Genomic DNA, 25287 nt, shown 5'->3' with positions numbered 1-25287 from the left:
GGGCAGGATTGGATGGATCACAATTAGAATTCAATCCTGCCCAGTTAAATATGCCTTTCAGTGTGAACAGGGACAATCCCACTCCTCAGATCCAGCCCTGCTCTCTCTGAAGTGATTTACAAATGAAGGAAACACATTCCTAATAGCCTCCCATAGCCCTTCCTTTGTAGTCATGCACTAAGCCATTATTCTTTGGCATGCTGCAAGACTGGAATGACACAAGACCAGAATGACACATTTACACCTTTCACATGAAGGTCCAGAAACACACACAGTAACCCTAGGACCTACCCACACCCAGAACTGGTACAAGTGACTCCCATAGCCCACCCTTAGGCTACAGAGACTCAAAGAATCATGGCACATCTAGTATTGAGGACTGGAAAAAGAAGGAAACAGGAAGTCATTGAACTTTGAAATTCAGCCAGGAGTGGTGACAGAAGACAAAGAAACCTGCTGTATACAGCTACAGGCATACCTCCCAACTATTTGAGATGGGAATTAGTGACACCTTTTAGCAAAAGTATGTAGGCAAAGAACACACCCCCTGCCGCGCCCCCCTTAAAGTAGAATTATACACACAAAAAAAGGATATAGCTTTTTTTTTACCACTACTGTTCCTTTATATTGGCTTTGCAAATTTACAAATGCAGCAACTTAGAAATTGGATGAAAGGTTTAGCACTCTGAACCTCTGAACTTTTTGAAAGATAAAAAGTGCATTTTATATACAATGTAGATCAGACCAACATGGGGGACAAATGAGGAGGATAGAGAGACTTTGTTCCAAATCAGGGACAGTTGGGAGCTATGGCTAAAAGGTGGTTACACACAAACTTGTGATTCACTCACATGCACAATGCATCTTCTTTGGGGAGGAAAAGCTGGAGTAGTTCTTTAAGTATTAGAAAAAAAATAAACATATATAAAATGTATGTATTGTTTTATTAATAGCATTCCCCCAAAAGGCCAAGTGCACTTAGTCCTGTTTTGTTCTGAGACTGCTGAGCATGTGGTCAGATAGCTGGCTGGCCGCCCCTCCCTTCATAGCTTTTCGATCATTTATTAAACGGTGTTGCACTAGGGGCTCGTGCACTCTCTCATTCTTCGTAGCTTTTCGATCACACTGGAGCAAGGATGTGAATAGGAAACAGACAGCACTCCTCTCCAGCAGCAGGCGCATGCTGGGGACCAGCAGAGGAAGGGGCCAGCACGGATCAAAACAGCTATGCAGATGAAAGAATGCCTTCCCTCACCTCTCCCAGTCATCTCTACACGGACTCTTTGTGTCTACATACCCGAAGCCCAGAAAAAAAAAGTAAACACTGCCTGGCAGGTAGAGCCGCCCATGCTAGTGAGGGGAAAGAGCAGATGGTGGGGTGGATACCGTGGAGTAACTGAAACTTGGGCTGCCTGCTTCTGTTAAGCAGGGATTGATGTGCTTGTACAAAGATTCTCCAGGAAGTGAGCAGCTGTGGAGAAGAGCAATAGCTCTATGTGGATGTTCCCTGGAGGGGGGAGCTGAAGGGGTAGAGTAACCCTGCAAATGTTAGCAGCTCAGCACATCTTGGAGCTGGCAGAAGCTGATGTGAAAAGGCTTTGCGTCTTGGGGGAGTGGATTTCCCAGCGGAAAGGGGAGCAAGGAAAAAAAACAAAAAGCTGGGCAGCTAGAAAAACATTAGATTGCCAGGACAAGCCTTCTGAAACTTCTGCCACAGTCAAAGATTTACAAAACACCTGGCTCTTCACAAAGCGCTGTCTCTAAATTCTCCAAGCTTCCCCAAGGAGGAAGTTATACAAACGGTTAGTGCTGTGTAAGGGGAAAGCAGACTGGAACACTGCACATTGCTTTGAACAGACTGGGCTTCAGCCTGGGGATGAGCTACAGCTAGCAATAAAGTGTAATTTTAATGCACCCTAGGACCAGAAAAGTTTTGGAATTACAGAAGACTTCCCATCAATTTCTCCACAACAAAGAGGGGCAAAGTATCCACAGAAAGCAGCTCTCCTCACTTTCTACTCATTGACATCAGCAGCAACCATAGGCTCCCACTGTTGTCAGTCAAACGCCTCCTGTAAGGAGGGAGCAGAGCCGTGGCTTAACAATGCTGTGTGCGTCTATGGAGGCACAACGCAGACAGCCCACACTTCAAAACGAGATACTTATTTATTAGTTCAATCTCCCAAAAGTGGAACTTCCGCTTTAAGCATTCCTAGTTCCCTTACAATGTAAATTTTTTTTTTTTTTTTGGGGGGGGGGGGGGGGGGTGACTTGTTGTGTGGCACTTCCTGTCCCACTTCCGACTACGGGCCGCCTAGGCGACTCCTCCTCTCTCCCTAGGTGGCCCCTCCCTTTCGGCAATCTGAGACACGTCACAGGTCCCAGAAGATGGCCTGTTCACGCGGAGAGCGCAGCGCGACTCGCATATGCATAGTGCGCGCCCGGCAAAGAAGCCACAAGCTGTCATGGCCAGGTACCCACAGTTTGAATGGGGGCGCCGCACAGAGGAGGGGGAGAGGTGCGAGACTCCATGTGGCCGCATCGCTAGACTGTGGGATAGGTGAGTGTGTTTATTAAAAGTCAGGAACTACACTTTTTGTAGCTGCTGACTTTTAATAAACGAAAAAAGCCTGGAACTCAGCTTTAAGGACCCACAGGACTTCACTGTTGAAGAAGCAAAAGCAATATACCCTCACCTCTCCAAACTCACCTTATAGAACATGTCTCTCAGATCATCTTTTGGACTGACCCAGGAGGCTACTGCATCACAGAAAAAGATGAAGTCCTGCCAAAAAGAGTAGTAAAGAAAATTAATACTCCTAAATAATAAACATGTTAAAAAAAATCTATTTTTTTTTTTAAATCTAATCTTACATACAATATATTATATATGCATAAACATATACACAATATCTCTTAGCAGCAAACACAAGTCTACATTTAGAAAACTTGCCTGTACAACCCCACCCGGATTCACACCAATCATTATACAGATCCCTCTGAAAGCAGAGTCTTTTTCTTCATTGTCACGGATGTTCCGAAGTGAGGTACACCTGAAAAATAAAGATAGTTTGATGCAAAAACGATTACAAACACTTATAAAAAAAAAAAAAAAAAAAAATTAATTGCAATTATAGTGCATTACAACAAATGTATTTCACCGACTCACCAAGGCCTGATAAACTGCTGCAACATGGGAGCTACTTCTTGGGGACACACACAGCCAAGACGTCCAATGGTAATTGCTACAATAGTTACAGGATTACCCAGAAGGGAAAAAAAAAAGTGAAAGGAGGCACCAATAAATAGCCAATACGAGAAAATGCAATACTAAATTGACTAACCTGTGTTTTCAAGAAGCGTTTTGGGGGTGTTGGGCCGGTTAATAATTTCTACAAGATTATTCAAAACCATAGGGACATACGGTTGCATCTCTGCTCCTGTTTAAATGAAAACCAAGACAGCCGCCATTGTTAGAATGAACAGATTACTGACACACTAGAAATAAGATACCCTGTATTTAAATATCAATAGCTTAAAAATATATATATATCCCCCATCAGGTGCTTAGAGGTGTGACCACATGTTAACACATAAAATTCAGAATGAAACTTTTGCACACCGCCATACACCCTTTCTAGCAAATGTTAGACAAAAATCACAATACATGTTTAAGTTGGCCCACTGGATCAAAGTAATCCTCTCTGGCCAGTCCCTACTGTGCTTTGCAAAATCCAAATACTCCAGTGGATATAGTGCTGATATGGGGCGAATAAGACAAAATGAAGGAGAGCTACAGGCTCAGGTCTGGTCACTGACCTGCACTGCAATAAAATTAAGATATATCCCAATAGCTTATACATATACAGTATATAACTCAGGTGCCAGCGCTCCCTGCTTTGTGACAGCAGCAGGGGTATCTTCTCCCCGCTGTCACAATTTAGAGCCAGTTCACACACCAAATGCAGTCCAGTGTGTTTTTTTTCTGCATCAAAAATGCATGCAAAGTAGGTTATATGGTTTTCAATGGCATAGTTCACACCAATGCTTGCAGTTCCAGTAAATAAAGTAGAACATGCTGCATTTTTCCTGCACTGGACTGCTGTAAAACGCATCAAAAATGCGCTGGAACACACGTCCTTATTTAAGGTTAGGAAAGGGGGGGGGGGGGTGTAAAAGTGCACTGGAACGCTTTAAAAACGCGAATAAAAGGAAAAGAATCTGGAACGCATCCGGACTGTGTTTCTACGGTGTGAACTGGCCCTAAAAAATAGCATGGCCAGTTGGGGTTACACACACACAACCGCATCATTCTTATTCAGTTTCCAGTCAATGAACTAGAAATAAATGCACATTTTAGCTACAAAAAGGATGTGCATTTATTTTTATTATACAAAAGGTGAATTTATCCTTTAACCACTTGCCGACCGCCGCATGAACATCTACATTGACAGAATGGCACGGACAGGCAAATGGGCGTACAGGTACGTCCCTTTAAAATTTGCCGCCATTTGGTCGCGTGCACGCCAACGGGCGCGACCCTGCCGCGAGCTCCGTGAGTGTGCTCGCGGCTCCCGTTGACGTCTCACCGAGAGGAAGAACTGGGAAATGCTGATGTAAACAAGCATTCCCCGTTCTGCCTAGTGACACTAATCACAGCTCCCTGTAATAGAGAGCGGTGATCAGTGTCGTTTCACACATTGTCGCGCTTTTTTTTCTTATAGCGCAAAAAATAAAAACCGCAGAGGTGACCAAATACCACCAACAGAAAGCTCAATTTGTGGGGAAAAAAGGACGTCAACTTTGTTTGGGAGCAACATCGCACGACCGCGCAATTGTCAGTTAAAGTGACACAGTGCTGAATCGCAAGAAGTGCTCTGGTCTTTGGCCAGCCAAATGGTCCGGGGCTGAAGTGGTTAAAAAGACCAGGACCATCTGGGTCTTGTTGAAGTAGGAAATAACCAGCATGAGCTGGGGGGGGGACGAGCAAAAGTGGGCAGGAGCCTGACACTGGATGAATATTTAAAACATTGGGGTGCATCTCCTGTAACGTCCTATTGCTGTTACAGTTCAGATTAAATTGGTGTCACCAACCTGCTAAACAGAAAGGAAAAAAACACTAATGCCATCTTTTTTTTTTTTCTCTCCACCATGCTCCTAGTCAGCACATTTGCTGATGGCACACCAGAATGGCTTTGAACGCTGCCTTCCTTCTCTCAGTCTGAGCTCGGATTTACAGGGGATTGCAAGAGGCTTAAATGTACTTGCACTAATTACGTTAAAAAAAAAAATACATAAAAAGATACATTTAATGCTTTAATAGATACGAATCTGCATTAATGTGTGTCTGACCTGCCTGGAAATGAAGCAGATTTGCAAATTTGAAAGAGCCTAGCCATTTATAAAAGAATATAGCATGTGTGCATGAAGCTAAAGCAGATTACATCTATTGGAATGTGCAAAAGGCAAATATCCTGGCTGAGCGCAGCTAAAGAGCTTGAAATATCTGCTTTTTGTAGCTGCTCTCTATGGTTTTGTTAGTGAACAGATCCATTGTTAAAGCTGCACTCCAAGCAAGCAGCTAAATACACAGAGGAAGCACATAAAAGGGAACGGTTTACCTTGCCTAAGGTTTTGCATCTCTGTCCATCCAGGTCAGTGATTTACACTGCTTAGCCCTGAGGGGAGGAAACAAGATTTTTCTCTGCCGCAGTTTAATAACACGTAAAGATCTTGTCCCTCCCCCAGGTTGGACAGCGAAAGCAGTACAATGATCACTGATGAATTAATCGGTATTTTACCTATCAGCTGATTGGCTCCTTGAGTTCTTTCTGCTTCTCCCAGTCTGAACTCTGCTGTAAAAAGCAAGTAAGAGGCTGATACCAATTCAAATTCAGGGACCTGCCGTGCTTGTACTTAAAAATTACTTTTAAGGGTGTATTTATGAACACAGAACATTATCAATTTGTGTATTTTACATCTGACCAGAGTTTGGCTTTAAACTTAACTGAAGGCAAAGATATAGAAATAAATACTCATTTTACAGCTGCTGGCATTGAAGTAACCAGGTGTGGAAAAGGCAACATTTAGCCCCCGTTCTCACTGAATGCAACATGGAAATCGTGCTTGAAGTAACACGATTTCAGGTGCGACATGCCCGACATCTTCATGCACAGATGTCTATGCAAGTTGAACCTGAAATTACAAAAAAATAGCGCAGGAACCTTTTTTTCCCCCAAATCAGTGCGGCACCGCTAAGCCGGAGTCGCGCCGATGTAAATAGTTACATTGCTGAAAATAGGGTGCAATTTGTTAAGCGATTTGGAACTGCCAAACCGCATGACAAGTCACACCTGTGTATACGTAGGTTTACTTTCAAAACAAAGGCTCGCTAGTACTTTAAAATACAGTATATGGTAAAAATACTAAGAAAAACAAATTGATTCTTACCCATCTGCATGCAGATCTCACCAATGGCCCAGGTGGCGTTGTTACAGACGGAGATAAACTCTGGGTTCAGGTTGGTACCGAGTATAGGCATGAACTCCGCTGTTAAACAAGATAAGCAAGAACGCATTAGTTATACAAAAAGGTATCTAGTGTGCTAACCAGCCATTGTTTCACTTTTAAATAAAAAAAAAAAAAAAAAATAATGATAAATTAGAGTTCTCTCTCAACATATTTGCCAAAACACTGAATGTAATTCACAATGTAACCCTTTATTTCATCAGTCATATTTTAGAACATCCTTTTTCAACCAGGGTGCCTTGGTAAAATGCCCACAAACTGTATACAAACCAGTGGATGGCATTGAGTCTGCCTTTTTGTTATATAAAGCCACAGATTATTATTGTGCACCATTACAACCCTAGGCACTGTGCAGCAAAGCCGCCTCTCCATCAGCATTTGGGTCACTTTAGCCGAGTGAGGGTCGAGAAATTGTGTAATTTTAGTCAGCACAAGTGTGCAATAGGTGTATTTGCTTTGTAAGAATAAATTACCTCTAGTGTTAGATGTTGCTGCATTATGTAAAACTATTCGTTTCATGTTTTACAATTTAGAATGGGGTGCCTCAAGATTGTGCAGAATTTTAAAAAGGAAGAAAGAAAGAAAAAGAAAGAAAGAAAAAGAAAGAAAAAGAAAGAAAGAAAAAGAAAGAAAAAGAAAGAAAAAGAAAGAAAGAAAAAGAAAGAAAAAGAAAGAAAAAGAAAGAAAGAAAAAGAAAGAAAGAAAAAGAAAGAAAGAAAGAAAGAAAGAAATAGAAAGAAAGAAAGAAAGAAAGAAAGAAAGAAAGAAATAGAAAGAAGAAGAAAGGAGGAGGTTGGGAAACACCGTTTTAGAATGCCATTTAAAGTGCTTGTAAACTCTTACATATACCCAGTGAAGTGACTGGCCTCAGGTGATACAAACAAATAATCCTACATAAGCTGTATCCATTTATCTGCAGCCCTCTCTTCTCTATAGCTATTCAAAGTACAGAATGTATACAGCTTGTCTGTGCTTTCAGGAAGTAGGGGCCGGGGAGCTAAAGTTACACTCTGCAGAGGGAAATGACAAAAACGCCCTTCATGCAGCACCCAGGAACAAAGCTGAGGCTGTCAATAACAAGCTGTGTCCTGGAGCTTCCTCACTTATTTTTTCACCTCTTAGTTTCAGGATAACTTGTCAGAAGCGACTCAGGCAGATAGAGGTACAAAGCAGCAGACAGAACAGACAGAAATTATACCTGGTGCTCTGGATTGAGACAAGTATACACTATAGACTGATACGTTTTGTTCATATTTCATGTCAGAGTTTTACAACCACTAAGGCACACAGGAGATGCCAAACGTCTGTGTACATGAGGCCTTATGCACAGGCTCTTTGAATTCAAACATTTTATTGAGTGATAGGCATGCCATCTGGAATTAAACAGCACATAAAAGTGAATCAAAGACAACCTCCATACAGGGTGGGTCGTACAATAGCAAAAAACATGCAGAATGGGATAGAAGTCAGGACCCTCTGAGATTAGGAAAAAACAACCAGAGGCTTATAAAACAATGGCATTAACACAATCTAGGGTCTTATACAAAGGTCCAAAAGTAAACAAATATCGGTAACTGTCCAGCCTCATAGCTTGGGGGTTAGTCAATCCAGCACTGAGAATATACACAGTAAGATGAAGGAAGGAAGGAAGGAAGGAAGGAAGGAAGGAAGGAAGGAAGGAAGGAAGGAAGGAAGGAAGGAAGGAAGGAAGGAAGGAAGGAAGGAAGGAAGGAAGGAAGGAAGGAAGGAAGGAAGGAAAAAAGTTCCAAGGGTCGTGCTGAAAGCGATCCAGCAAAACCGGACAAACAGTGAGGTAACAAATATAGTCAAGGCTCCAAAAGGGAGTTGACAAAATCAAGAGACAAGAATGTTGCCAAATTTTGTTATATCGCCACACTTTATCTTGCAATGTTGCCCGGATCTTAGCATGCATCATAGACCAACTAACTCCGATGGCAAGCGTACAAAGTGCCGATGTCTTCCCGGACCTGACAATCACCTGTTTGGCAGCAGTTATGATATGAAGGAGGCATCTAAATTGATTCCTGGTCAGTAAGGATGACCTCAGGCGTGTTCGCGCCCGTCAGAAAGCTGGCACTCCGCAGCGCTGATCAGAGGTAGTGAAATTTCCTGATCTGTGCAGCCGCAGATTGGGAAATGTCTCACTGCCTGAGATTAGCACTGCGGAGCGTCAGCTTCCTGGCGGGTGCAGGCACATGGCCTTGCGAACATGCATGAGCTCATCCTTACTGGTCAACTCTGGATGTTCAATATTTAGCAAGGCATTCTGTGCATGGGGCTGCATGACCATATCAAAAATAGTTGGGAGAGGATTGAGAAGATGAGCAGTCAAAAGTATTTCACCAGGGAACAGGTCTAGCAGACGTGGATATGAACCTTAATCATCACAACCTCGAAAATAGGTGTGCACAGGCTTTTTGACTTCACTGCTAGTCTATCTAAATGTCAGAGTTCAGTTACAAACCATTGCCTTTACCAGCTAAAAAACAAAAAGCAGATGTTCATCTCCACCTAGATATTACAATTGTCTGGCTTTATTAGCTCCAGAGTTGTTGACCTTTAAACAAGTATGCAGCAATCTTAATAAATTTGTGCCAGTTCATTTAGCGCAAAGAAATAAAACCGTAGGATCAATAGCCAGATAACTAGCATATTTAAAGTCAATGTTCAAAATAATTCATATGTTCGGACTTCGAATGACATAGCTGACGTGTAAAATAAAAATCTTGCTGAATATGGCAGGTTTGGTTTTAGTTCTGGTTTAAAACAGTTCAGTAGCACCGATACAGGGCTGTTTCCCCTGCCTATTGCTGTATACCTTGTTGCTAGAAGCTTTGGTATATATAAATATATATGTTTTATATATTGGTTATATGTGGTGGCTATTGACATGTACGTTAACATGTTACAATGACTCTTCTTGCTAGTAAAATATTAAAAGTCTGCAAATAATTCAATACATGATGTGAGATCAATAGCAACATTTTTTGTAACGTGCACCCTACCATTGTACAGTGCCAATTGTTTTGGTTGCTTTTATGTATGTATGTTTTAAGAAAAAAAAAATTTCAATAAAAAATAATTAAAAAAAAAAAGTAAATGGCAGCCCAATATTTCTCTCAATGTTTTTGTTTAACAAGCCAGCAACAAACCTATGGCCTAATTTAAAGGAAGGTTACAATTGATTTAGGTCAATTTTACACACACAGGTTAGCCGATCAATGGAGTTTGTATAAGGGCTTCTTTAAAGACAAGCTAAAGAAATGGAATATGTAAACATCAACTACATCTGCTGGTCGAATAAAATAATGCACAAGGCAGCATTTTTACGTTTTTAGTCCTGACCATTGAAAAAAAAAAAAAAAAAAAAAAAGGAATTTACTTTTGATACTTACATATGCAAGGTTTTACATGGAGGAAACACGCCTTAGTCAGATCACCCAGGAGAGCAAAGGAACTCTGTCGAACTTCTGGCATTATGTCCTGAGAAGGGAAGAGAAAGCAAGCTCTGAACTCGGTGTAAAGTGAAATCTGTGGAGGTTTGAGGGGCCATCTCCATGGATATGACTTATTAGATGACAACGTGCCACAGAAAAAAAAAATAAGGATTCCTGAACTCCATGTAGTAGAATCCTTTTATGTGTTTCTTGGAGTCTACTGAAGAACACCGAAAGCCAAACCTTAGGGTTATACTGCCACATACAAAATGACCAAACCTGTAGGCCAGCCGAGGGTAAAACTCCTACTATCAGCACACCTCAGTTTAGTAACTCAGCAGCCTGTGGCAATTACTACAGTCTGCAGATATGGCCCGCTCACTGAGATAGATGGAACCTGAGAGAGATCCAAGACTGTAGCCTGCCAAGCACTTCGCCCATCCAGTGGGGTCCAGTTACAGAAAGAACATAAGTTTACCCTAAGGACAACTGTGCAGGAGAGCACCAAGAATACGAGGAGACTGGAATCAGTTCTCAGAGTAAAAAACTTAGAGAAACCCACCTCCCAATTGTACGGTTACTTGCTTGTGGCCCCTAGTCCTGAACTGTCGTCCCTTCGCCAGAAATGGTTGGGAGATATTCCGGAACTGGATGACGACTGGACGGAGATCTGGAATTTTCCATTCTCTTCCCTTATCTCAGCCAGTGATAAGAAGATCCAGTACAAGATTTTGCAGAGCATATTACACACCGCACAGGCTCCACAAGATGTCTACTGCGCATTCACTATCGTGTTGGTGATGCCCGAATCAACCTGGTGAATTCTTTCACATCTTTTGGACCTGTCCGGCAATAAAATAATATTGGCAGGAGGTCCTAAACATAATTAGTCATGTGACACGGATACCTGTACCAAGTGACCCAAGCTATTGTCTGTTGGGGCTGGTAGAGCAGCTGTCAACGACTGTGGCCAAGTGAAAACTCATTAACCTCTTGTTGTTCTATGCTCAAAAAGCTATTACAATGAACTGGAATAAAGCACTACCCCCGACCATCCAATTTTGGAAGGGTCAGATTAATGCCAGCCTACCTCTCTACAAAGCCACATATGTCAGCAGGGGTTGCCCTTGCAAATTTAAAAAGATCTGGTCATGCTGGCTTGATGACACTTTTACAACAAACAGTGAGCCGAATTACACAAATTGATGTATAGATCTCAACCAAAAACTGTCACAGAACCGATAATTCACCTTGTATTCTAGTCACCTATTGTTTGAGCCTAGATACTACTGAGCAGACCCCACTCTCCTTAATGGAGAAGTAGATTAGTAGCATTGTTTTTTGTTACACGTTTTATTTGTTTTGTGAGTGGCAACCACTTGGTCTTGCCCCTGCGTGGGCTACAGTTGTTCGTATATAGAATTGAGATAATAATAAAAAAAAAATTATACGAAGAGACTTTCTGTAGCTATAGGGCAATGAATCTTAGAGAGGAAAAGTTGCTAGGAAAAAAAAAAAAGTTGTTCCATCTTCCTAGGTCACCAGCAACAAACTAAAGCTTTGTGGTAAGTAGCAAGGGTTTGTTTGCCAGTGCCCAATCCTCCTGTAGGTGGTGGAATATACCATAGGTTGACGATCTCCCATGTCCATCAAAAGAGAAGGAAAAGGGTGTTTGTTTTTGTTTTTTAAATAGCGCCCCCGCCTTTGAAAGCCAAAAGGAGACCATTCTTACCTGCATGCACTGGAACAGAAGAGTCATGATGTTGCTTCTTGCCACCAGCTGCTCAACGTTGCCACCAAGCCCCTCTGCCAGCCCACTCAGGAGGTCCAAGGCTACTATCATAAAATCCTTATCGGGAGCTTCATACTGATCCGGGTGCTGACTGTACATCTGTCAAACACACAGCAGACAACATCCATAAGATAAGTGGGCACAGGGTGGATAATTATAAAGAAAATCAGCTTGTAGAATACTCACCATGGCTTGGGCCAGTGTCTTCTGCACCAGAGTCACACACCTCTGATACACAGGCTCACAGTATGGTAGGAACCCACTTTGCAGTGCCGTAGCAATGGAGGACAAGCACTAAAAACAATAAAATAAAGTTACAAAATGACAACCACATGTTTCTGAGCAGAATTAAGTGCATAACTCTGAGGTCAGACAGTATGAATATAAACTACCAACATGAGGAATTCAGACTTCTGGTTTCACATCAAACCCCAGTAAAAGTATGAGTTAGTAATCACCCCTTGCCATCAAAATAAATTGAAATGTTACCTCTAAAAGTGGGAAGAGGTCCTTATCTTCATCTTTCAACTCATTCCATTTCTGGATTAGAGGGGGCATCAACTTTTGGATGTACTCCTGTAATAGAAGACAAATCATTGTTGTAAACATGAATTATTGGTCTTGGTTCAGAATAGAAAAAAAAATATATAGGACAAAGGAATGTGAACAAGTGGGTCCCGTGTGTAACTGCTACGCACACAAAGCAGACATCTGGAAGAGAGTACAGCCTACAGAGATGGACCCAGTTTTTTTTGTGTCCAAATATATAAAATGGCTTATACTACATCAAAGACACAGAAGACTTTGTTAAAAAAATTATAAACAATAAAATGTTTTTTTAAAGAAGTACTGATTAAAAAGGGTTTAATCGTTGATAAATGCTGCATTGTCAATATTTGGCACCTTAAATTCTAAGAATATTTTCCTTCTCTTTATATACTACCTATGGGTGTGGCGTTTCTGGCTCCCTCTCTTGCCCATAACAGTTTACAATCCAATCACGTGGCTTGGCTGAACACAATTCTTGCTCATTATTATTAACATGACCTATGGAGCACTGCCATTTGGTCACCAGGAATGTAGATTAAAAAAAAAAAAAAAAAAAACCCTGGTAAATTTGTGTATGGGATGTGACTTTCTCCAATACAGCATTGTTATTCATGTTACGGATCAAACCACTATACCAACCCCCTGAAGAAGCCTAAGCACTTAAGTTGAAATGCGTTGGTGTTTCTGTAAACTTAAATATTATATATACTACAAAGATCAGCCATAACCCCGGTATCTTTTACAGTCAGCGGCTGGCTTTAAAAGCGCTCAGCGTGGCTCATGAGCTGCTGGAGCACTTGGAGAAGCGGCTGGCAGGGACCACCCCTCTCGATGGTGTATCTTGGGGTTACGGTTTCCGCCGGTTTGCCCAAGAAACAATCCAGAAATGCAGCAGGCTGCCTCCACAGGCAATCACTTTGATCGCCTCTATGGCCTTGGAGGACTGGAGTGACGTCATGTCATTTCCGGTAAAGGCCGGAAATTTTTTTTCTTTTAAGCAAAAGATCACTTTATCGTTTGCATTTAAAAAGGTAAAGAAGATTTGGGGTCTTTTTTGACCCCAGATCTCTCCATAAAGAAGACCCATATACCTTATTTATATTACAAGGGAAGTTTGCATTCCTAGCGATAGGTATATATATTTAAAAAAAAAGGGTAAAAATCCCCCATCCCTCTGTGCTCACGTGCAGAAGTGAATGTATACTTAAGTTTCGCACGCATATGTAAACCGTACTCGTGCCATACATGCAAGTTATCGCTGCGGACGCAAGAGTATTAATACTAGCAATAGACATCGTATTTTGTCACCATTCCTGAGCGTGTGCAGTGGCACGTTAGGCATCTAGTTACTCGGCGTAACAGCTTTCACAAACAAATGGTGTTATATTACGTTTTTTAGCCATTTTTTCCCAAAAATAGCGTTTGCAAAAAGGTTGCGCAAATACCGTGTGACATAAAAAAAAAATGCAACACTCGCCAATTTATTCTTAAGTATCTACAAAGAAAAGGACTTTTTTTTTTTACAAAAAATAACCGCTTGGGGGGTGGGGGTATGTATGTATATGAGATATATAGATAGAGATATATATATATATATATATTATTTTTTTTTTAATATATTTTATGTGTAAAGACACACACAATATATATATATATATATATATATATATATATATATATATATATATATATATATATATATATATATATATATTTTGAATCTATGTACATTTTCTTTTGTGGTCTTTTAATGTTGCAGACTATTGTATCGCTTAAGAAAATTGTATGAATATTGTGAATTTTATTCAGTTGTTTGTAATCTTGGTGCCAAATAAAAATCTAAGGCCATCAATTTGCCTTTTTGATATTGGTACTTTGCTATTGGCTTTTAAAAAAAAAGAAAAAAAAAAAAAAAAAAAAAAGGTATCAACAGAGGTATGGCCATTAATAAGGTGAACCCGTTTTGCCCTGGAGATAGATTTGTATTGTGGTCACAACCATTATGCATTACTGAAAGCATGAGGAAGGAACAGCATGTTATGAGCAAATATAGCTCCACTCATGGACATACAAAATAAAACTATGCATAAGAAATCTTGCTTTTAAATATTTAAGTCCAGCCCCAAACTTTTTTTAGGTAGAGGTGACATTGGCCTTTAGCAAACTGAAAACATTTACATGAAGCTGATATATGGAAAGGTTAAATATACTCTTTAAAACGCAAGTGCTCCAATCTCTGGATCAGACAGTATGAATACGGAAACATCATCAGACAACTTCATTCGCATTATCTGCATCACCTCCAGAGACACATTCTGCTAAGGTATGGTTCCAAAGGTCGTTTACCAGCACATCCCTGCAACTGCCCCTCTTACAAGAATAAAACACTCACCGGCTGATTTAAATGGTGTCCAACAGAATCTGCTAGTGTCCCAATGGCATCATATAAGATTAGGAGGTTCTTATGTTGATACTTTCCAAAAGCGAAAACCAGTGTGTCCAAGATAAAGCTTAAATATGGTACAAGCTCTGTACACGCCTCTTCCTCCAGAGTGGCAAATGCGCTGTGGAGAGAAGAAAGGAGCAGTGACTTATAGAGTCATCCCCTGTGGCCAGGATATTGACAAATATGTACACTTTTAACAAGCAGTAAATGTGCTTAAAGTGGGAGTAAACTCCTAGGGTTGACATTCACCTATAGGAAAGTCTATAATAAAAGCTTACCTAAAGTAAATATAGGTATAGTAAATATCTCCTAAACGTTCACCGGCCATTCCATCAGAGTGCAGCGCCCCAAATAGCGGCTCCCGCGCACATGCGCGGGAGTGACGTCATCGCAGTGCAACCAGACGGCTGGAGGACATAAACCCCGAAGAAAGACCGAGTGAAGATGGAAGCCCCGTCAGAGATGACAGTGCGTCGCTGGAGGGCTTCATTTTAAGGCACGTTTCACATAATGTGCTTGTATGCGATGCATACGAGCACATTATAACCTTACCTTGCAGGTTTAAAAAAAAAAAAAAAAAAAGACAAACATGCCAGTTTACTATGGCTTTAACAAAAACAAGCCCTCATAGACCACTGAAGAAACTGCAAGCACTGTGGAGTAATTCTCAGTTTACAGTATAAAGCCGAGCTCTCCACTCCCAGCGTCTTCACAGACAATATAATGCACACATGTGAAGGCTCTGGGGCCCTGTGGCAAGTCAATATATATATATATTAGTTCAAGACTTAGACCCCATACACACTATCCAACTTTTGTTGTCAGATTTCTTTCAGATTTACCAAAACCATGTAGTGCAAGGGCCTGCCTGATTGCATATGAATTGAAACTCCTAAGGTTTGACCTCATATTATATGGTTTTAATAAATCTGAAGGAAAAAAAAAAATCTACAGAAAATTGGATAGTGTGTATCCAGCTTTAGTCTTAGTTTCTTAAAAATTGGAGACAAATGAAAACAAATAACTCGTCTCAATGAAACATGTGCAATCTTAAAGATGATTAAATCCTTAATGGAGGTGGCTGCATTAGCTTTCTTTTTTAGGCTTAGTTTCCATTTTCACCTGGTGATCCTACCAGTAACAAACTTCCTATGTTAGGGTGTCTCCACTCTGGATGGAGGAGCAATCAAGACACCCTTGAACAGCATCACTGTCAGTCAGGGGAGAGGGTAGTGATTAGGGCTGCAACTAACAATTATTTTCATAATCGATTCGTTGGCCGATTATTGTTTTGAATAATCGATTAATCGGTTAATAACCTTAAAAAAAGTGTGGTGTATAATTTAGTTAATATGTAAAGTTTAAAAAAGGCAATTTATTTCCAAATATCTTTATACGCAGGGGTAAATATAAATAACCAACTATATGGTTAGGGAGTAAAATCTTTAATCCTCTGAGAACAGACAGAAGAGATATACTCTATATACTATTAGAGGTTGAATCTGGACTCTAATTTTTTTATTTAAAGAAAAAAAAAAAATTTCTAGACTGTTTTGCAGATTTTCAAACAGAACTGTAATATTACATGCTTTTCTGCAGCTTCTCCATTGAAGTATATTGAACCAAAAAAGCACCGTTTTGCATTGAAAAAGGTCCTTGACCCTTTCCAAATACACAGCAGCTGAAAAAAGCATAGATGTGAACGTTAAATGAACCGTACTGCATTTTTGCAAAAAGCACCAAAAAACACATGGGTGGGAACCAGGCCTAAAACATTTAGTAACATAATGGTGTTAAAAAAAAAAAAAAATTGTTTTTTTACTGTGCAACAGTGAAAGCAATATTTACAGTAGAGATTTGCTCTTTTTGTACTATATAGGGCTAATTTTAGCTTTAACCCCATTATGTTACTGGCCGATTAATCGATTATGAAAACAGTAATCGATTCATTTCATAATCCATTAATCGATTAGTTGTTTCAGCCCTAGTAGTGATATACTAGCAGATTTAGAGTTAAAAAAATAAAAAGGGACCGTAAAAGGAAGATTTGAGTAAAAAAAAAAAAAAATGTAAACATGTTATACTTACCTGCTCTGTGCAATGGTTTTGTGCAAAGCAGCCCCTGCTGGCGCTCCAGGCTCCTCCCCACCGCCAAAAGCCACCATATGCAAGCCGCTTTGGTATGGGGGCACGCGTGCATGCTCATTTCAGAACAAACTCTTTGTTGATAGACAAAGAGCATGCCTCGGCCTTGCAGCTTCACAGCCGCTTCCCTACTGCCCATGCGCAAAGTGCACTGCACTTTGTGAATGGCCTGCCGACTGGGGAAGAAGGGGGGGGGTCACGCTCCCGGCTGAGATCGCTGCGGTCAATACCAGGTACCCACTCCTCTCGAAAGGCGTCAAATGTGGCAACGATTGGGGGGTGGGGGAGGTGTGGGTAGACAAGTGGAGCTTCCCTTTTTGGATGGAGCTCCGCTTTAATACAACTTTAACTTCTTTTCTCACAATTCAATTAATTCAATAAAACAAGGCGGAGAGATATGGTATACTGATCTAAAGTCAGTTCCCACTGATAGCAATACCTGCATGCGGCTTCCTGCACCCGTTTGTTGCTGTCCAGGATGCGTTTAAGCAGCTCAGTCATGAGGGGTTTCAGGTATTGGTCGGGAGGCTGGCTGACTACCCAGTGGGCATAGCGACTCAGAGTCCAGCAAGCTATTGAGCGTACCAAAGCTTTCTTATCAGAGAGGCACTGGATGAGGTGAGGGATGAGCTCTGGTAGGTAGGGAACCATTCCCTGCATACAACCTGTACAGGACAAAAAAAAAAAAAAAAATATAGAATGTTAAGTTAACATTCCAAAGACACAGAACATCAACAAAAGCGAGAATATACATACACACATTATATATATGCGCGTATGCCGCCGGTAACGCCATAGTCTAACTGAAGTAACAGCACGTACGTGCCATTGCTTCAGTGCGCATGTGCCGATGAAGTCGGCACATACAGGGGACAGCTCCTAAACCATGCAGGTTTAGGAGATATTTAGAGTAGCTACAGGTAAGCCTTATTATAGGCTTACCTGTAGCAAAGAGTGGTTGTAAAGGGTTTACAACCACTTTAAAGGAATGTGTATTTGTGATAATGCAAAATAGATGCATTTAGCAGAAGGTTAATACGGATAGGTAGGCACAAACCTATGAAAAACACTGTAAACAACGTTGGCATTGCAAGATGTGTGAACAGGGACAAATCTAAACAGATGCAACTCCTTCTACAGATGATATGAGAGACAAACCTGAAAAGAGAAATCAGATTACACTGACCACAAAAAAATGGAGACAAGCCCTATTCCCCTGAACAGACAGGACTTCGCTATACATAGGCTCTTAATGAGAATATGAATTACTGGGTTTTCACACTAGAAACCCCAGTGTGCCTTGCAAACCGTGTTATAGTGCCTGTGAGCTGAGCAAAATCTTGGGACCGCAAGCTCTCTCATCAGAGACAGCTGAAGGTGGTTACAATTTCTTAGTTGCAGGAGACGGACATACATGCTTATAGAAACTGGTGTGGGTGAGCAGTTCAAAGAAAGTGAGTGCATCAGCATCCTCTTGATTTGAAATGTTTTAAGTCTATTATACATTTTGGATAATTTGAGGAAATAGTGGAATGGACAAGCACATAACACGTTGATGGATAGATCATAAGTGCATGTTGACCTGAATAATCTAAGAGCTTTCAACTCTGGTGAGCTTGTCTATTGAGCACAAGTGTGGAGCACAGCATGGCTTGAAGTGATTTCCTCCTATGAAGGTTTTGAAAGATACTAAGAATATTTGCCATATTTATGTACAGGCAATACACCGCAGTTTAGCATCTGACAGTCACAGACCAAATGGTGGAGTTAAAAGCCAACATTTCACATGTGGACATAAAAAGAACCAGGCAGACAGCCAATAACCCATTAGCATACTTTTGGGATACAAGGTGTCCTGTGACAGCATATAAAGTCAGCCCAGTGCTAACCACAAAGCTGTTCTGAACACACACATTATATAAAAGCATGAAAAGAAAGAAATAAATGGCTGCACATCCAGAACTTGCAATTGCCTTTTATTTTGCCTCACAAAGAGAACACCAGAGACACAAAACTGTGGTCACGTAGATGAGTTTCAGACATACATCTTGTGCTTAATCATTTGATTAAGCACAGGATGTATGTCTGAAATGCATCTACGTGACCACAGTTTTGTGTCTCTGGTGTTATCTTTGTGAGGCAAAATGAAAGGCAATTGGAAGTTCTGGATGTGCAGCCATTTCTTTCTTCTTTCCAAGTTTCCCAGGGAGGTGGGCCGGGGCTAGCACTCTGCAAGATATTCCAATCAGTTTTATATTTATACACTTGGAGCAGCGGTTCTTTTTCTTGTATTATATAAAAACAGACCTTCAGCAATGGCGCCGAGAACAAGTATGCCTGACTCCTTTATGACCCATTCTGGATGGAAGAGGAGGTTCTTGAGAAGGGGTAGAAGGTGAGGAAGCAATTCATCTCGAAATACATTAGCCAGGACATCCAGAGCTGCAGCGGAACATTTCCCTAAAGAAAAGCAGTAAGCTGTGATTACTTTGTAAGGCAAACCAACATGCATTTACAATTTAGCACACAAGATTGTCTGATCAGCCAGTATGAATACAAAGGACCCTCAGTATTAACTCAGGACAAGCATTCTCCATCATTTCAGGAAGACATTTGTTTGGCATTGTAACAACGGTACATACTCAGATTCCAGTCAGATAATGTATCATCGTCGTCATCTTCATCGTCTGCATCTTCCTCTCCTTCAGCCCTCTCTTCCTCGTGCTGCAGGGTCACAGTGCGTGACTTGTGGAAGCGAGGCTTGATGTCCTGCTCACTGTCTGGAACGGTTTCATCTTCCTCAACATCTCCCTGATCAAAGCAAGGAAATGAACTATTCTAAGTGGCTTTGTTGTGCCTCAGTTATGGTATAGCATATTGCATATTGAGATGGACGTTAAATTACAAAATTGCTGGTAAAAGCACAGGAAAATCTATTTTAAAAGCTTACTTGAAGGGCTTTTCTTTTCCATAAACACATTTTATCCAATAGTAATATACTTTAGAACTTTACAAAAATTTGACCACACCATGACAATTTCCTAAAACAGCCCCCTCCTCTCCTAGCACATTTCTCTTCTTAGTATCTGTGTTGGCCCCACCTTTTTTCCTCCCTTTAGCAAACCCCCTTTTATGCAACAGTTGGAGGAGGAGCAAAAGGGATTACTACAAAGCAGTGGTGGTCAACTGGAAAATTAGAGAGGGCCCCAAACGCTTCCAGAGGGCTTCACAATAGCAGCACAATTTTGCACCTCAGCAGCCAAAAATGGTCAGTCCTGCTGAATTTTTTGCTGTGTATCGCAGTGCACACTGATGAAGTTGGAGTACAATAAGTCCTAGCATTAGTGTCAGTGGCCGCAACAACCACCCCCAGCATCGCTGTCAGTGGCCGCAACAACCACCCCCAACATTGTGGTCAGTGGCCACAATAACACCACTCCCCCATGTTGGTAGTCAAAGCAGTAAAATTGACAACTCCACATCCCCCCCCCCCCCCAGCATTGGTGGTCATGGCAGTGAAAGTTAACCCTCCCCCCCATACTGTTCATGGTAGTGAAAATGTTGATACCCACCCCCCATTCACCAGTGTTAGTCTCGTCCCTTTTGTGATCACTTACCCAATGCTCTCTCCCCCCAGGCTGGGGCTTTGCTTTTACTGCAGGCAGAGACAACTCAACCCACAATACATTCTCTCTTATGGTGGGACACAGTGTTCTACCAGCTGCAGCTCTGCAATGTGACTGGTGCCCAAAAGCCGATGGGCTGCATGCGGGCACACAAATTGGGCACCAGGACTACAGAGGAACAGGTGTGTCTGCTAAAATCATATCCAAGATAGTGGCACCCAGCAGCAGCCTCATGCATTTTGGATGTCTACACAAGGGTTTATATGCAAACACCTTGTATAAAAATGTATGGGGTAAAGGCACAAATAATGTTAAGGGAAGATTTTTGTTGAAGTGGTCTGGTGACCAGCTCTTTTAAAATACAATTCAGACATCTTATCCCTTTCTCTCTATTCAATTCAATGCTTTTTAAAATAGTTTTTCTTGTGCTATTCCCTATCCCCCTGAAACCAGAAATGGTTCCTCTGCCAGTTCAAATCTCCAATTTCATGGTCCATGAAATCCTCCAAATGTCTTCAGGAAATTAATATATCTAAGAAATCATGTGCATTCAGGTGCTTAGGTAAAAACTGCCAAAAGTGTCAGTTTACCCTACTGAGACCATCAATGGTTCTTCTGCCAGATCAACTCTCCTGTCTCGAGGTCAGCGAAACCCTATGAATGTCTTCAGGCAATGAATAGATCTAAAAAATCATGTGTTGAAATGCATATGCTCAAAGCTCTACCAACCTCCAGCAAAGGATGAGCAAAGAGAAAGAAAGTCTAGAGAACTATAAGGCATGAAGTATGCCATCTTTCAAACAATAGGAGTCTGCCTCTTCTAGTCATCTTCATCTACCTTTGACAGCTGTCAATCTCTATTTCCAGGGTAGAAATGATTTTGGGACTGCACACTGAGAATAAATGAATCAACAGGTACAGCAAGTGGCTTCATTATTTTCATTATTGGCCCCAGATACCTACAAAAACCATGTTCCACCCAGAAAGCAGAGTTTGAGGCTTTTGCGTTACCACGAAAGGAAAGTTACACAAATCATCCTCACCTTCAGAAGGATAATATCAATCTCATTGTATTTCATTCCATTGACCAGGATAGGAATCAGCCTACAAGATAAGAAAAAAAATAATTTTACTTTACATAGCACTGGACTACAACAGCCAGCCAAATAAACTGACATTTTTATCCTGCTGGTTATTTTTAAATTCTGCAACTGAAGTGCCTTTGCCACAAAGCAGAACAAGAGACTCCTTCTCATGGAAGATGCGAGTCACAAGATTTGCAGAATTACTTTTAAAAGCCACCTTATACAACAAAGTAAATGCAACATCGATCTTATAATTAATGTGTATTTACTTTTTTTTTGCATTGTAGATTGCAGAGCATTGCACCCACCATCAGCGCAACACGGGTGCAATGCACAGGAAAGTTTTAACCCCCCCCCCACATGTCCTAAGCCTGCACAGACCTTTTATTATGGTGCTGAACGAAGTGTGGCTGGGCTACAATCGCAGTGATGTCACAAGCCTGCTTTACATGCGTTTCTGCTGAGTCCCCCTGCAGCATTGGCAGATAGACCATTTATTGCTTTTTGGCACTGTTACACTTTAAAATGAGAATGTTACACTTTAAAATGAGAATCTGGGTTTTTCCCATAATCATACTTACCTAGGTGGATGCTGCATCTGTCCCCCAGCATCTCTGCACTGAGAACCGAGCCATCGAACATCATTGATGGCTCGGTTCTCTCAGCTCCCCAAGAGGAGAACTGCTGACTGTCAATCAGCATCTCTCCTGCTCTGCTCCTCCAAGCTGACTGAAGCGCTGAGCTGTGGGAGAGGAGGGGGGGCAGTCGTCTCAGCCTCACTGAGAGGCTGAGACTGCCATCAGTCCAGGCACCTGGCGGATCCAGACTTCCGAAGTCGGGATGACTGCAGAAAACGGGTTACAGGAGTGCAAAATGAATTACACTCCTGTGACCCTTATTGCCGGTTCACACTTGCGTCGCTCCTATTAGAACTGTTCCGTAGTACAGAACGGGACGCGACTTGTCAGGCGGCTAGGTCGCCTGACAAGTCGCGTCCCGTTCTGTACTACGGAACAGTTCTAATAGGAGCGACGCAAGTCGCTCCGACTTAGAAAAAGGTTCCTCTAGTATTTTTGGGGCGACTTGCATTGACTTCTATACAGAAGTTGTTTTGCAAGTCGCCACTGAAGTCGTGTGCAGGTCGCCTCGGTGAGTTGACCTGCAAGTTGTGTCGCCCCTGTGTGAATCGGCACTTAGGAGAAGCCCAGCCAAACGAGCCCAGACTGGACTTCTACTTTAACTGACATTTGTGAGGTCATGCCACGCTGGACCCAAATTAAAGATCTTTTTTTTTCACACAAATAGAGTTTTCTTTTGGTGGCATTTGATCTCCCCTACGGTTTTTATTTTTTGCGCTATAAACCAAAAATGACTGATCATTTTGAAATAAAAAACAATTTTTACTTTTTGCTATTAAACATTTCCAATAAATAAAATTCTTCATAAATTTAGGCCAATAGGTATTCTGCTACATATTTTTGATATAAAAAAAAAAAAAATATGCGTATATTGATTGGTTTGCAAAAAAGTTAAAGCATTTGTTAACCTAAAAAATAAATAAAGATCTTTTTTTTTTTTAAAAGCATGTTATACTGGTGTAATTTGGCCCCTTCTATCACCTGAAATACCTGGCTGATCTGCCCTCCCCTTTGTAAACTGACCACAGTAGATCACGGCTGCTGAGCCCTGACACGTGGTCAGTTTACGTGCCTCCATCATCCTCTGTGTCTACTGTCTCTCCTCTGTCCTCTTCCCCCCTTCATTCCCTGCCTGTCAGCTCCGTGATTCTGTCTGCCCCCTCCCCTCCTGCTGCTTAAATTAGGGTTAAATTTACATTATCCTCTTGGTTGATTCTTATGTCCTCCTGTGACTGTGCTTTATGAAAAAATGCAGCTATATACCTGTTTACAGAGTGCAGACCGGCGCTCACCTGACCCGCCTGCTCTCCCCTCTCTCGCATGACAGCTGCAGCGGGTGGGCCGCCTCTCTCCTCCTCCCCTCCTGATTGACGTGAGTGGGGGATCCTCGGCCCTGTCCGCAACAGCTGTCAGGCTGAGAGGAGAGAGGTCGCTGGTCACGTGAGCGCCGATCTGCGCTCTGTAAAAAGGTATATAGCTGCATTTTTTTTTATTATAAAGCACAGTCACAGGGGGACATTACATGAATCAACAGAGTATAATGTAAATTTAACCCTGTGGGTTAACCACTTTAGTGTCTACAAACTGTCCGTCGCCCGCTAATCGGCATGTGCTGCAACTAGTCACAGCACAGCCGGCATGCCACCTACCTGGAAGTGCTGGATCATGTACTAGATACAAGATTTGGCACAGGAGAGTTGCTCTGCCACTATACTCCAACATAAAGTGGTCGGCAAGCAAATTAAGGTAAAGTGGAGTGGGGGGAAGGTTGGGGATAGTGTGTGTGACTATGTTTTATGAAACATGGCCCAAAGGAAGGAATTTGCTTTTAAGCTCTAGTTAAGTGCACAATTTAAAATAAATGTAAGCACAGCTTTGGTTTATGCAAAGTTACAGAACAACAGTTTCAGTATTTCTGGGCATAACAAAACTAAAGAACTCACTGCAAGAGGTGATTGGACAGGGCATCCTTACAGATGGGCTGGTCAGCCAGTGTCAGCCAGAATTCACAGGCTTCTAGGGATACATTCTCATCACTGTCCTGCGTCCTTTGCAGCATATACTGGAGAAAGAAAAAAAAGAAAATCACTGTTCACTGCTGCTCCTCCCACACAAAGTGAAGCGATATAAAGATTCTCTTTCATACCTGGATGATGCTGTGCATGTGAGGAAGCAGGCGGTCTATCCGCACCTCCAACAACATAACAAGTGCCCGACACACATTCTTCCGAACCTCAGGGTCCTCGTCCACGGCTAGTGCAAAAAGATGCTGCAACAAAGGAGGAATAGGACATAGAATATCTTTTACTGAATATATGCAGCCACGAAAACCTCCAACCATTATATTGTTGTACCATGTCTTATAAAGGATATGAGGGGGAAAAAAATTAATAAAAAAAAAAAAAAAAAAAGTAGTAGTAGTGGGAAACTTCATTAATCTTTGTATTACACATAGACTGGCTGCAGAAAGACACGTCTCTTCATAAAGGGTTTGTAAACACTCTTTTTAAATAAACGTAACATACTTACCTCCACTGTGCAGTTCGTTTTTCACAGTGTGGCCCTTGAACCTAGTCTCCTCCTCGCATCGGTAAACACCGGGCAGAGAGGTACTGCGCATCTCCACCGAGGGAACGAACGGGCTCAGGTGAGTAAAATGGGGGGGCTAGGGTGCCGGTCAGTGTCAGAAGTTTTTTCACCTTAATGCATATGCATTAAGGTGAAAAAAACAAGAGGGTTTACAACCCCTTTAATAAACGACTGTCATGAAGAGTTCTACCTACAATGATTCTTGTTCAGCACCAGCAATATTCCAATACGTCACGAAGAGCTGAACTGATACGAAGATGGAAATACACAGTGTCTTGCTAAAGACATCCCTTTGTCTCAACCTGAATCCCCCACCCCCTTCTGAAGTATTGGGAGTCTTCTCTTCCTTTGGGATCCACACTAAAGCTGAGTGCACACTAGTTTTTTTTAACGAAAAAAAAAAACCTGACAGCTCTGGTCGGAGACACTGT

The 25287-nt window shown here is 41.6% G+C and overlaps 1 protein-coding gene across 2 annotated transcripts in view; it reads right to left on the bottom strand.

Moving 5' to 3' along the window:
* TNPO2 (transportin 2) overlaps nucleotides 1-25287 on the bottom strand; it is a 59598-nt gene that overhangs the window by 5738 nt on the left and 28573 nt on the right. The window contains exons 8-24 of one of the 2 annotated variants that reach the window (XM_073622721.1): nucleotides 24414-24536; nucleotides 24211-24329; nucleotides 21588-21648; nucleotides 19561-19729; nucleotides 19226-19378; nucleotides 17358-17583; nucleotides 14720-14891; nucleotides 12268-12354; nucleotides 11965-12072; nucleotides 11719-11877; nucleotides 9945-10032; nucleotides 6451-6549; nucleotides 5802-5855; nucleotides 3345-3440; nucleotides 3170-3245; nucleotides 2954-3053; nucleotides 2711-2785 (exon numbers count right to left, since the gene is read on the bottom strand). In XM_073622721.1, the coding sequence (XP_073478822.1) occupies nucleotides 2711-2785; nucleotides 2954-3053; nucleotides 3170-3245; nucleotides 3345-3440; nucleotides 5802-5855; nucleotides 6451-6549; nucleotides 9945-10032; nucleotides 11719-11877; nucleotides 11965-12072; nucleotides 12268-12354; nucleotides 14720-14891; nucleotides 17358-17583; nucleotides 19226-19378; nucleotides 19561-19729; nucleotides 21588-21648; nucleotides 24211-24329; nucleotides 24414-24536 (1965 nt within the window). The remainder of the gene's footprint in view (nucleotides 1-2710; nucleotides 2786-2953; nucleotides 3054-3169; nucleotides 3246-3344; nucleotides 3441-5801; nucleotides 5856-6450; nucleotides 6550-9944; nucleotides 10033-11718; nucleotides 11878-11964; nucleotides 12073-12267; nucleotides 12355-14719; nucleotides 14892-17357; nucleotides 17584-19225; nucleotides 19379-19560; nucleotides 19730-21587; nucleotides 21649-24210; nucleotides 24330-24413; nucleotides 24537-25287) is intronic. The other variant, XM_073622722.1, reaches the window with a different exon arrangement.

This window comes from Aquarana catesbeiana, linkage group LG03, assembly GCF_042186555.1.
Source record: "Aquarana catesbeiana isolate 2022-GZ linkage group LG03, ASM4218655v1, whole genome shotgun sequence".
Lineage (NCBI taxonomy): Eukaryota > Metazoa > Chordata > Amphibia > Anura > Ranidae > Aquarana > Aquarana catesbeiana.
The sequence above is the reverse complement of the archived record's forward strand: the minus strand, read 5'-3'. Positions and strand labels throughout refer to the sequence as shown.